Genomic DNA, 14,648 nt, shown 5'->3' with positions numbered 1-14,648 from the left:
GACAGACAGTGCGGGATTTTGGTAAGTAAGGAGGTGAGGTCAGGTCCGGATAGGTAGATCTGCGTGTCATCAGCATAGAGATGGTACTGCATACCGTGGGATTCTATGAGCTGTCCCAGACCGAAGGTGTAGATGGAGAAGAGTAGGGGTCCTAGAACAGAGCCTTGAGGAACACCGACTGACAAGGGGCGAGGTGAGGAGGTGGTGTGGCGGAGGGAGACACTGAATGTCCGATCTGTCAGATATGATGAGATCCAGGAAAGGGCCAAGTCTGTGATGCCAAGAGATGAGAGGATTTGTAGCAGAAGGGAGTGGTCCACAGTGTCAAAGGCAGAAGACAGGTCGAGGAGAAGGAGGACAGAGTAGTGTCGCTTGTTCCTGGCAGTTAGTAGGTCATTGGTGACTTTAGTTAGGGCAGTTTCAGTTGAGTGATGGGAACGGAAGCCAGATTGTAATCGGTCAAAGAGGGAGCAGGAGGAGAGGTGAGAGGACAGTTCAAGATGGATGTGTTGCTCCAGCAATTTGGAGGCATAAGGAAGAAGAGATATCGGGCGATAGCTGGACACAGAGGATGGGTCGAGGGAGGGCTTTTTGAGGATGGGTGTGATCTTGGCATGTTTGAAGGATGAGGGGAAGACACCTGTTGTGAGTGAGAGGTTGAAGAGGTGCGTTAGGGTTGGGATGAAGACCGTGGAAAGGTTAGGGATGAGGTGAGATGGGAGCGGGTCGAGCGTGCAGGTGGTGAGGTGTGATCTCGACAGGAGGGTGGAGAGCTGATCTTCTGTCATGGTGGAGAAGCTGGTTTTGGAGGAGCAGGGGTGAGCAGCTAAGAGGGGCTGTGGGCGCTGTGGGCCAAAGCTTTCTCTGATCGTATCGATCTTCTGTTTAAAGAAAGAGGCAAAGTCTTCAGCAGAAATGAGAGGGGAGGGAGGGGGTGCAGGGGGACGGAGTAGAGAATTGAAAGTGTTGAAAAGCTGTTTAGGGTTGTGAGACAGGGAGGATATGAGAGATGAGAAGTAAGTTTGTTTTGCGGCAGTGAGCGCGGACTTGAAGCTGGCGAGGGACTGCTTGTATGCGGTGAAGTGGTCAGCAGAGCGGGATCGCTTCCATCTTCGCTCAGCGATCCTGGAAGCCCGTCTCAGTTCTTTAGTCAGGCTGGTCAGCCAGGGCTGCCTGTTGACTGTACGAGTTTTGCTATGCATGAGCGGGGCGGCCGAATTGAGTGTTGCTGTTATTGTGGCGTTATAAAAAGCAGCAGCAGCATTTGTGTCATGAAGGGAGGCTATGTCGGTAAGAGGGAGAAGGGACTCAGAGAGTGATTGTAAGTTGAGATGTTTGAGATTTCTGCGAGGGAGTTTGTGGAGTGGGGGTTGCACACTAGGAGAGGAGAGGGAAGAGAATGTCAGTAGGTTGTGGTCAGACAGGGGGAGGGGTGAGTTAGTGAGATTAGTAAGGGAGCAGAGGCGGGTGAAGATGAGGTCCAGCGTGTGGCCATCTTTGTGAGTGGCCTCAGAGGACCATTGAGTGAGGCCAAAGGAGGCAGTCAGTGATAGAAGTTTAGAGGCAGCTGAGGTGGAAGTGTCAATCGGGATGTTGAAATCACCCATGATGATAGTGGGGATGTCAACAGAGAGGAAATGAAGTAGCCATGTGGTGAAGTGGTCGAGAAAGGTGGAGATGGCTAGTTCTGGGGGGCGGTAGATGACAGCCAGCTGGAGGTTGGAGGGGGAATAGATGCGGATGGAGTGCACCTCAAATGAGGGAAGAGTAGCGGAGGGTGGTAGCGGGATTGGAGTGAAGGAGCAGGTGTCAGACAGGAGCAAGCCAACCCCTCCACCACGTTTGTTGGTGGAGCGAGAGGTGTGAGAGAGGTGGAGACTGCCGTAGGAAAGCGCAGCTGGAGAGGCTGAGTCAGAGGGGGTGAGCCAGGTTTCCGTGATGCCAAGGAAGGAGAGTTGGTTGGTGATGAAGAGGTCATGGATAAATGGCAGTTTGTTGCAGACGGAGCGTGCGTTCCATAGTGCTCCTCTGTATATAGCATGTACTCTCTGTATATAGCATGTACTCTCTGTATATACTATGTGCACCCTGTATATAGCATGTACTCTGTATATACTATGTGCACCCTGTATATAGCATGTACCCTCTGTATATACTATGTGCACCCTGTATATAGCCTGTACTCTCTGTATATAGTATGTACTCTCTGTATGTAGCATGTACTCTGTATATACTATGTGCACCCTGTATATAGCCTGTACTCTGTATATAGCATGTACTCTCTGTATGTAGCATGTACTCTCTGTATATAGCCTGTGCACCCTGTATATAGCATGTACTCTCTGTATATACTGTGTGCACCCTGTATATAGCATGTACTCTCTGTATATACTATGTGCACCCTGTATATAGCATGTACTCTGTATATACTATGTGCGCCCTGTATATAGTATGTACTCTCTGTATATACTGTGTGCCCTCTGGATATAGCATGTACTCTCTGTATATAGCCTGTACCCTCTGTATATAGCATGTACTCTCTGTATATAGCCTGTACTCTCTGTATAGCCTGTACTCTCTGTATATAGCCTGTACTCTCTGTATAGCCTGTACTCTCTGTATAGCCTGTACTCTCTGTATAGCCTGTACTCTCTGTATAGCCTGTACTCTCTGTATAGCCTGTACTCTCTGTATAGCCTGTACTCTCTGTATATAGCCTGTACTCTCTGTATATACTATGTGCACCCTGTATATAGCATGTACCCTCTGTATATAGCCTGTACCCTCTGTATATAGCCTGTACCCTCTGTATATAGCCTGTACCCTCTGTATATAGCATGTACTCTCTGTATATACTATGTGCACCCTGTATATAGCATGTACCCTCTGTATATACTATGTGCACCCTGTATATAGCCTGTACTCTCTGTATATAGCCTGTACTCTCTGTATATAGCCTGTACTCTCTGTATATAGCCTGTACCCTCTGTATATAGCATGTACTCTCTGTATATACTATGTGCACCCTGTATATAGCATGTACTCTCTGTATATACTATGTGCACCCTGTATATAGCATGTACTCTCTGTATATACTATGTGCACCCTGTATATAGCATGTACTCTCTGTATATACTATGTGCACCCTGTATATAGCATGTACTCTCTGTATATACTATGTGCACCCTGTATATAGCATGTACTCTCTGTATATACTATGTGCGCCCTGTATATAGCATGTACTCTCTGTATATACTATGTGCACCCTGTATATAGCATGTACTCTCTGTATATACTATGTGCACCCTGTATATAGCATGTACTCTCTGTATATACTATGTGCACCCTGTATATAGCATGTACTCTCTGTATATACTATGTGCGCCCTGTATATAGCATGTACTCTCTGTATATACTATGTGCGCCCTGTATATAGCATGTACTCTCTGTATATACTATGTGCGCCCTGTATATAGCATGTACTCTCTGTATATACTATGTGCGCCCTGTATATAGCATGTACTCTCTGTATATACTATGTGCGCCCTGTATATAGCATGTGTGCCCTGTATATAGCATGTACTCCCTGTATATAGCATGTACTCTCTGTATATACTATGTGCGCCCTGTATATAGCATGTACTCTCTGTATATACTATGTGCGCCCTGTATATAGCATGTACTCTCTGTATATACTATGTGCGCCCTGTATATAGCATGTACTCTCTGTATATACTATGTGCGCCCTGTATATAGCATGTACTCTCTGTATATACTATGTGCGCCCTGTATATAGCATGTACTCTCTGTATATACTATGTGCGCCCTGTATATAGCATGTACTCTCTGTATATACTATGTGCGCCCTGTATATAGCATGTACTCTCTGTATATACTATGTGCGCCCTGTATATAGCATGTACTCTCTGTATATACTATGTGCGCCCTGTATATAGCATGTACTCTCTGTATATACTATGTGCGCCCTGTATATAGCATGTACTCTCTGTATATACTATGTGCGCCCTGTATATAGCATGTACTCTCTGTATATACTATGTGCGCCCTGTATATAGCATGTACTCTCTGTATATACTATGTGCGCCCTGTATATAGCATGTACTCTCTGTATATACTATGTGCGCCCTGTATACAGCATGTACTCTCTGTATATACTATGTGCACCCTGTATATAGCATGTACTCTCTGTATATCTTGTCCATCTTGAACTGTCCTCCCATCTCTCTTCCTGCTCCCTCTTCGACCGCTTACAATCTGTCTTCCGGGCACACCACTCCACTGAAACTGCCCTAATGTCACCAGTGACCTATTAACCACCAAGGCCAAGCGACACTACTCTCTACTCTGTCCTCCTCCTCCTCGACCTGTCGGCTGCCTTTGACACAGTGGACCATTCCCTATTATTACAGACCCTCTCATCTCTTGGCATCACAGACTTGGCCCTATCCTGGATCTCATCATACCTAACAGACCGGACATTCAGCGTCTCCCACTCACACACCACCTCCTCACCTCGCCCCCTATCTGTCGGAGTCCCACAAGGTTCAGTCCTTGGGCCCCTGCTCTTCTCCATTTACACCTTTGGCCTGGGACAGCTCATAGAATCTCATGGCTTTCAGTATCACCTCTATGCTGATGACACACAGATCTACATCTCTGGACCAGATATCGCCTCCCTACTAACCAGAATCCCTCAATGTCTGTCCACTATTTCATCCTTCTTCTCCGCTAGATTTCTGAAACTTAACATGGACAAAACAGAATTCATCGTCTTTCCCCCATCTCACGTGACCCCCCCAACGAACCTATCCATTACAGTAAACGGCTGCCCACTCTCCCCAGTCCCACAAGCTCGCTGTCTCGGGGTAATCCTTGACACTGATCTCTCCTTCAAACCACATATCCATGCCCTTTTCACTTCCTGCCGCCTTCAACTCAAAAATATTTCACGGATCCGTACATTCGTAAACCAAGAATCTGCAAAAACCCTTGTCCATGCCCTCATCATCTCCTGCCTCGACTACTGTAACCTCCTGCTCTCTGGCCTCCCCTCTAACACTCTCGCACCCCTCCAATCTATTCTAAACTCTGCTGCCCGACTAATCCACCTGTCCCCCCGCTATTCTCCGGCCTCTCCCCTCTGTCAATCCCTTCACTGGCTCCCCATTACCCAGAGACTCCAGTACAAAACCCTAACCATGACGTACAAAGCCATCCACAACCTGTCTCCTCCATACATCTGTGACCTCGTCTCCCGGTACTTACCTACACGCAACCTCCGATCCTCACAAGATCTCCTTCTCTACTCCCCTCTTATCTCCTCTTCCCACAATCGTATACAAGATTTCTCTCGCGTATCACCCCTACTCTGGAACCCTCTACCACAACACATCAGACTCTCGTCTACCATCGAAACCTTCAAAAAGAGTCTGAAGACCCACCTCTTCCGACAAGCCTACAACCTGCAGTAACCACCGATCAACCAAACCGCTGCATGATCAGCTCTATCCTCACCTACTGTATCCTCACCCATCCCTTGTAGATTGTGAGCCCTCGCGGGCAGGGTCCTCTCTCCTCCTGTACCAGTTATGACTTGTATTGTTTAAGATTATTGTACTTGTTTTTATTATGTGCACCCCTCCTCACATGTAAAGTGCCATGGAATAAATGGCGCTATAATAATAAATAATAATAATAATAATAATACTATGTGCACCCTGCATATACGCTCTGTATATAGCCTGTGCATCCTGTCTATAGTATGTACTCTCTGTATATACTATGTGCACCCTGTATAGAGCATGTACTCTCTGTATATACTATGTGCACCCTGTGTATAGCATGTACTCTCTGTATATAGTATGTACACTCTGTATATAGCCTGTGCACCCTGTATATAGCATATAGACTCTATATAGCATGTACTCTCTGTATATACTATGTGCACCCTTTATATACACTCTGTATATAGCCTGTGCACCCTGTATATAGTATGGACTCTCTGAATATAGCATGTACTCTCTGTATATAGTATGTGCACTCTGTACACTCACCGGCCACTTTATTAGGTACACCTGTCCAACTTCTTGTTAACACTTAATTTCTAATCAGCCAATCACATGGCGGCAACTCAGTGCATTTAGGCATGTAGACATGGTCAAGACAATCTCCTGCAGTTCAAACCGAGCATCAGTATGGGGAAGAAAGGTGATTTGAGTGCCTTTGAACGTGGCATGGTTGTTGGTGCCAGAAGGGCTGGTCTGAGTATTTCAGAAACTGCTGATCTACTGGGATTTTCACGCACAACCATCTCTAGGGTTTACAGAGAATGGTCCGAAAAAGAAAAAAAATCCAGTGAGCGGCAGTTCTGTGGGCGGAAATGCCTTGTTGATGCCAGAGGTCAGAGGAGAATGGGCAGACTGGTTCGAGCTGATAGAAAGGCAACAGTGACTCAAATCGCCACCCGTTACAACCAAGGTAGGCCTAAGAGCATCTCTGAACGCACAGTGCGTCGAACTTTGAGGCAGATGGGCTACAGCAGCAGAAGACCACACCGGGTACCACTCCTTTCAGCTAAGAACAGGAAACTGAGGCTACAATTTGTACAAGCTCATCGAAATTGGACAGTAGAAGATTGGAAAAACGTTGCTTGGTCTGATGAGTCTCGATTTCTGCTGCGACATTCGGATGGTAGGGTCAGAATTTGGCGTAAACAACATGAAAGCATGGATCCATCCTGCCTTGTATGGAGCATCTTTGGGATGTGCAGCCGACAAATCTGCGGCAACTGTGTGATGCCATCATGTCAATATGGACCAAAATCTCTGAGGAATGCTTCCAGCACCTTGTTGAATCTATGCCACGAAGAATTGAGGCAGTTCTGAAGGCAAAAGGGGGTCCAACCCGTTACTAGCATGGTGTACCTAATAAAGTGGCCGGTGAGTGTATATAGCCTGTGCACCCTATATATGGCATGTAGACTCTGTATATAGCATGTACCCTCTGGATATAGCATGTGCACCCTATATATAGCATATGCCCCCTATATAAAGCATGTGCACCCTGTATATAGCCTGTGCACCCTGTATATAGCCTGTATTTATTCATTATTATTATACACTTTTTATAGCGCCATTTATTCCATGGCGCTTTACACGTGAAAGGGGGCAATTATACACAAATATACAGTAAACATGAGCAAAAATCAAGGCACACAGGTACAGAAGGCGAGAGGACCCTGCCCGCGCGGGCTCACAGTCTACAGGGGATGGGTCAGGATACACTAAGAGAGGGTAGAGCTGGTCATGCGGTGGTTCAGTAGACAGGGGATCACTGCAGGTTGTAGGCTTGTCGGAAGAGGTGGGTCTTCAGGTTCTATTTGAAGGTTTCGATGGTAGGCGAGAGTCTGATGTGTTGTGGTAGAGGGTTCCAGAGTAGGGGTGATACGCGAGAGAAATCTTGTATACGATTGTGGGAAGAGGAGATAAGAGGGGAGTAGAGGAGGAGATCTTGTGAGGATCGGAGGTTGCGTGTAGGTAAGTACCGGGAGACGAGGTCACAGATGTATGGAGGAGACAGGTTGTGGATGGCTTTGTACGTCATGGTTAGGGTTTTGAACTGGAGCCTCTGGACGATAGGAAGCCAGTGAAGGGCTTGGCAGAGAGGAAAGGCCGGGGAATAGCGGGGAGACAAGTGGATTAGTCGGGCAGCAGAGTGTGTGTACTCTCTGTATATAGTATATAGCATGACTCTCTGTATGTAGTATGTGCCCCTGTATATACAGGGTGGGCCATTTATATGGATACACCTAAATAAAATGGGAATGGTTGATGATCTCAAATTCCTGTTTGTGGCATTAGTATGTGGCAGGGGGAAAACTTTTCAAGATGGGTGGTGGTGACCATGGCGACCATTTTGAAGTCAGCCATTTTGGATCCAACTTCATTTTTTCCAATGGGAAGAGGGTCATGTGACACGTCACATGCTCCCAGAAGCCCTCCACAAGTTGGTTTGGTTGATGGGCACTTTTTGCACCATACGGTCAAGCTGCTCCCACAACAGCTCAATGGGCTGAGATCTGGTGACTGCGCTGGCCTCTCCAGTTCTTGCATAATTTGGAGGTGTGCTTTGGGTCATTGTCCTGTTGTAGGATGAAATTGGCTCCAATGAAGCGCTGTCCACAGGGTATGGCATGGCGTTGCAAAATGGAGTGATAGCCTTCCTTATTCAATATCCCTTTTACCTTGTACAAATCTCCCACTTTACCAGCACCAAAGCAACCCCAGACCATCACATTACCGCCACCATGCTTGACAGATGGCATCACGCACTCTTCCAGCATCTTTTCAGTTGTTCTGCATCAAATGTTCTTCTGTGTGATCCAAACACCTCAAACTTGGATTTATCTGTCCATAACACTTTTTTCCAATCTTCCTCTTTCCAATGTCTGTGTTCTTTTGCCCATATTAATCTTTTCCTTTTATTAGCCAGTCTCAGATATGGCTTTTTCTTTGCCACTCTGCCCTGAAGGCCAGCATCCTGGAGTCGCCTCTTCACTGTAGGCATTGACACTAGCGTTTTGAGTGTACTATTTAATGAAGCTGCCAGTTGAGGACATGTGAGGCGTCGATTTCTCAAACTACAGACTCTAATGTACTTGTCTTGTTGCTCAGTTGTACAGCGAGGCCTCCCACTTCTCTTTCTACTCTGGTTAGAGCCTGTTTGTGCTCTCCTCTGAAGGGAGTAGTACACAAAGTTGTAGTAAATCTTCAGTTTCTTGGCAATGTCTCACATGGAATAGCCTTAATTTCTAAGAACAAGAAAAGACTGACAGTTTAATGGAACCAACAAATGTAATGCTCCAGATTCTCAACTAGCTCAAAGGAAGGTCAGGTTTATAGGTTCTCTAATCAGCCAAACTGTTTTCAGCTGTGCTAACATACTTGCACAAGGGTTTTCAAGGGTATTCTAACCATCCATTAGCCTTCTTACACAGTTGGCAAACACAAAGTACCATAAGAACACTGGAGTGATGGTTGTTGGAAATGGGCCTCTATACACCTATTAAGATATTGCATTACAAGCCAGACGTATGCAGCTAGAATAGTCATTTACCACATACACTATACATTGTTAATTTCATTGGAAAAAACTGTGCTTTTCTTTAAAAAATAAGGACATTTGTAAGTGACCCTAAACTTTGGAACAGTAATGTACATCACACAGGATACACTGTGGCTGCTGTATATACCTCACACAGTATATACAGAGACTGCTGTTTCTAAATCACATGGGATACACTGGAATAGCTGTATATACATCAAAATGAAGGCACTGAGACTGCTGTACATATATCACATGGAAGGCACTGAGGCGGCTGTATATATCACGTAGGATACACTGAGACTGCTGTATATGTCACACAGGATACACTGAAACTGTTGTATATGTCACGGGATACACTGAGACTACTGAATATGTCACCCGGGATACACTGAGACTGCTGTATATGTCACATGGGATACACTGAGACTGCTGTATATTAGGGGGTCGGGATACACTGAGAGTGCTGTATACAATTCACACAGGATACACTGAGACTGCTGTATACAAGTCACACAAGATACACTGAGATTGCTATATATTAGTCACTCTGGATACACTGAGACTGCTGTATATAAGTCACTTGGGATGCACTGAGATTGCTGTATATAAGTCACTCGGGATACACTGAGATTGCTGTATATGTCACTCGGGATACACTGAGGCTGCTGTATATGTCACTTGGGATACTCTGAGATTGCTGTATATGTCACTCGGGATACACTGAGACTCCTGTATATAACTCACTCGGGATACACTGAGACTGCTGTATATAACTCACTCGGGGTACACTGAGGCTGCTGTATATGTCACTCGGGATACACTGAGACTCCTGTATATAACTCACTCGGGATACACTGAGACCAGTGGCGTAACTACAAAGTTATGGGCCCCGGTGCGAACTTCCAAATGGGGCCCCCCCCCGCAGCCCTGCCATACAACTCAATGTAACCCCCATAGAATACAACGCAGCCCCCCTCATAGTATAATGTAGCCCCTCTATACAGGGGCAGTGAGAAAGACACGAGCAAATGGTGACGAGGGGGCAGGGGATTGGGCACAAGGGGGTTAGTGGAGACAGGCACAAGGGTAACATAGGGGGGCTAGGGAGCAAGGAAGACCGGCACAAGGGGACACATGGGGCCTAGGAGGCAGGGGAGAAGGTTACAAGGGGACTAGTGGGCAAGGGAGCCTGACACAAGGGGCACACGGGGACTAGTGGACAAGGGATACAAGCACAAGGGGACACAGGGACAAGTGGGAAAGGGAGACAGACACACAGGGACTAATGGGCAAGGGAGACTGGCACACGGGGACAAGGGACACAAGCATAAGGGGATAAGGGAGACAGGCTCAAGGGGACACACGAGCCCCTGACCTGCCAGAGCCGCTTGGAGCGGCGACCGCTGCGACTGGTAATTACGCCCCTGACACACACACACACACACACACACACACACACACACACACACACACACACACACACACACACACACACACACACGTACACACACTACGATAACACACACACACACTACAGATATATCACACACACATACTACAGATATATCACACACACACACACACACACACACACACACACACACACACACACACACACACACACACACATATACTACAGATATCACACACACACACACACAACTCACAATCTCCTCTCTGGTACAGGGGTGGCTGATGTAAATCGGCTGCAGCTTCTCCTGACTAATCGGCTCTGTCCCGCTCCTTCCCCCTGCTCTCACCTTCTGTCCCGGGGCTGCAGAGCAGAAGCTGACAGTCTCACCATGCTGACTGGAGCTGCTTCCTGTCTCTCATGTGCCCCGGCTGGCCCCTCCCCCTAGATACGCCTCGGACTGTTGCCGTGCAGGAGGAATCTCCTGCACTGCAACATGGTGTTCGGTGCCTCTGACCTGCCGGGCCCCTGACCTGCCGGGCCCGGTCGCACTGGCGACCGCTGCGACCGCGGTAGTTATGCCCCTGACTGAGACTACTGTATATAACTCACTCGGGATACACTGAGACTGCTGTATATAACTCACTCGGGATACACTGAGACTGCTGTATATAACTCACTCGGGATACACTGAGACTGCTGTATATAACTCACTCGGGATACACTGAGACTGCTGTATATAACTCACTCGGGATACACTGAGACTGCTGTATATAACTCACTCGGGATACACTGAGACTGCTGTATATAACTCACTCGGGATACACTGAGACTGCTGTATATAACTCACTCGGGATACACTGAGACTGCTGTATATAACTCACTCGGGATACACTGAGACTGCTGTATATAACTCACTCGGGATACACTGAGACTGCTGTATATAACTCACTCGGGATACACTGAGACTGCTGTATATAACTCACTCGGGATACACTGAGACTGCTGTATATAACTCACTCGGGATACACTGAGACTGCTGTATATAACTCACTCGGGATACACTGAGACTGCTGTATATAACTCACTCGGGATACACTGAGACTGCTGTATATAACTCACTCGGGATACACTGAGACTGCTGTATATAACTCACTCGGGATACACTGAGACTGCTGTATATAACTCACTCGGGATACACTGAGACTGCTGTATATAACTCACTCGGGATACACTGAGACTGCTGTATATAACTCACTCGGGATACACTGAGACTGCTGTATATAACTCACTCGGGATACACTGAGACTGCTGTATATAACTCACTCGGGATACACTGAGACTGCTGTATATAACTCACTCGGGATACACTGAGACTGCTGTATATAACTCACTCGGGATACACTGAGACTGCTGTATATAACTCACTCGGGATACACTGAGACTGCTGTATATAACTCACTCGGGATACACTGAGACTGCTGTATATAACTCACTCGGGATACACTGAGACTGCTGTATATAACTCACTCGGGATACACTGAGACTGCTGTATATAACTCACTCGGGATACACTGAGACTGCTGTATATAACTCACTCGGGATACACTGAGACTGCTGTATATAACTCACTCGGGATACACTGAGACTGCTGTATATAACTCACTCGGGATACACTGAGACTGCTGTATATAACTCACTCGGGATACACTGAGACTGCTGTATATAACTCACTCGGGATACACTGAGACTGCTGTATATAACTCACTCGGGATACACTGAGACTGCTGTATATAACTCACTCGGGATACACTGAGACTGCTGTATATAACTCACTCGGGATACACTGAGACTGCTGTATATAACTCACTCGGGATACACTGAGACTGCTGTATATAACTCACTCGGGATACACTGAGACTGCTGTATATAACTCACTCGGGATACACTGAGACTGCTGTATATAACTCACTCGGGATACACTGAGACTGCTGTATATAACTCACTCGGGATACACTGAGACTGCTGTATATAACTCACTCGGGATACACTGAGACTGCTGTATATAACTCACTCGGGATACACTGAGACTGCTGTATATAACTCACTCGGGATACACTGAGACTGCTGTATATAACTCACTCGGGATACACTGAGACTGCTGTATATAACTCACTCGGGATACACTGAGACTGCTGTATATAACTCACTCGGGATACACTGAGACTGCTGTATATAACTCACTCGGGATACACTGAGACTGCTGTATATAACTCACTCGGGATACACTGAGACTGCTGTATATAACTCACTCGGGATACACTGAGACTGCTGTATATAACTCACTCGGGATACACTGAGACTGCTGTATATAACTCACTCGGGATACACTGAGACTGCTGTATATAACTCACTCGGGATACACTGAGACTGCTGTATATAACTCACTCGGGATACACTGAGACTGCTGTATATAACTCACTCGGGATACACTGAGACTGCTGTATATAAGTCACACGGTATACACTGAGACTGCTGTATATAAGTCACACGGTATACACTGAGACTGCAGTATATAAGTCACACGGTATACACTGAGATCGCTGTTTTTATGTTACCTGTTCAGTAGTGAACACTGCATGCATGCACAGTCCCCAGAATTGTTATAAACTGTACACACATTACCTACAGTACTGGTAACACACTGTTTTTGAAGGAACTTCGCAGGGAGGTTGTTCCAAACAAACTGTACAGGTACCTAGAAGAGGTGATGAAGGCAAAGGGCAGTGACACTAAATATTTGTATATATGGGGTATGTGTGCGCATAGCCTCGGACATGGATGTAGCAGAGCGTGATGATGGCTCAGGAGGGAGATATTCACTGTTCCTGGCATCCTTGGGTAGGAGGAGGAATATGTGTTGAGCTGTCCGTGGTGTAATTCGCTACCTCTTTTTTTTGTACTGTAAATCAGTCACTGGCAGTCACACATCCTTTTTCTGAATATTATGAAAATGTAGGTTTGCAGAAAAAAAAAAAAAGTATTAAAAGGTTTACAATATGACCAATGCTTTTGGGACCATGTCATTGAGTGTTTCCGTCTCTGATGGCACCGAATGTTGGCTCTTCTGTCATGTCTTAAATATTCATGTTCTGACTCCTTAGGTGACACGAGGATGGGGGATCCGGACCGGATACTCAGCGCATCCCCCAACTGGTACTGCAGCCATTCCAGTGACGCAGCCGGGGGACTTTTTGGCTTCGCTGCTCGGAATTCGGTCTACCTGCTGCGCATCAGCCCCCAGGAGCCAGGATTTTATGGTAACTTTCTGTACAGCACTGTGGAGATAGAATACCGTATATAGTCGAGTATAAGCCGACCCGAGTATAAGCCAAGGCCCCTAATTTTGCCACAGAAAACTGGGAAAACTTATTGACTCGAGTATAAGCCTAGGGTGGAAAATGTAGCAGCTACCTGTAAATGTCAAAAATAAAAATAGATACCAATAAAAGTAAAATTAATTGAGACATCAGTAGGTTAAGTGTTTTTGAATATCCATATTGAATCAGGAGCCCCATATAATGCTCCATACAGTTCATGATGGCCCCATAAGATGCCCCATACAAAATACGCCCCATGTAATGCTCCATACAGTTTATGATGGGCTCCATAAGATGCTCCATACAAAAATATGCCCCATATAATGCTGCACAAATGTTAATAATGGCCCCACAAGATGCTCCATAGAAACATTTACCCCATACAATGCTGTATAAAGGTTAATAATGGCCCCACAAGATGCTCCATAGAAACATTTACCCCATACAATGCTGTATAAAGGTTAATAATGGCCCCACAAGATGCCCCATAGAAACATTTACCCCATACAATGCTGTATAAAGGTTAATAATGGCCCGATAAGATACTCCATAGAAACATTTGCCCCATACAATGCGGCATAAAGGTTGATGGCCCCATAAGATGCTCCATAGAAACATTTGCCCCATACAATGCGGCATAAAGGTTAATGGCCCCATAAGATGCTCCATAGAAACATTTGCCCCATACAATGCGACATAAAGGTTGATGGCCCCATAAGATGCTCCATAGA

At 46.2% G+C, this 14,648-nt stretch overlaps 1 protein-coding gene across 2 annotated transcripts in view; it reads left to right on the top strand.

Annotated features, from left to right (window-relative positions):
- GEMIN5 (gem nuclear organelle associated protein 5) overlaps window positions 1–14,648 on the top strand; it is a 66,490-nt gene that overhangs the window by 2,680 nt on the left and 49,162 nt on the right. For both annotated transcript variants that reach the window (XM_077266415.1, XM_077266414.1), the window contains exon 2: window positions 13,702–13,857. In XM_077266415.1, the coding sequence (XP_077122530.1) occupies window positions 13,713–13,857 (145 nt within the window). In that variant the 5' untranslated portion in view covers window positions 13,702–13,712. The remainder of the gene's footprint in view (window positions 1–13,701; window positions 13,858–14,648) is intronic.

Source organism: Ranitomeya variabilis, chromosome 5 (genome assembly GCF_051348905.1).
Source record: "Ranitomeya variabilis isolate aRanVar5 chromosome 5, aRanVar5.hap1, whole genome shotgun sequence".
Lineage (NCBI taxonomy): Eukaryota > Metazoa > Chordata > Amphibia > Anura > Dendrobatidae > Ranitomeya > Ranitomeya variabilis.
Note: the sequence above shows the minus strand (reverse complement) of the source record. Positions and strands in the feature narration are given on the sequence as shown.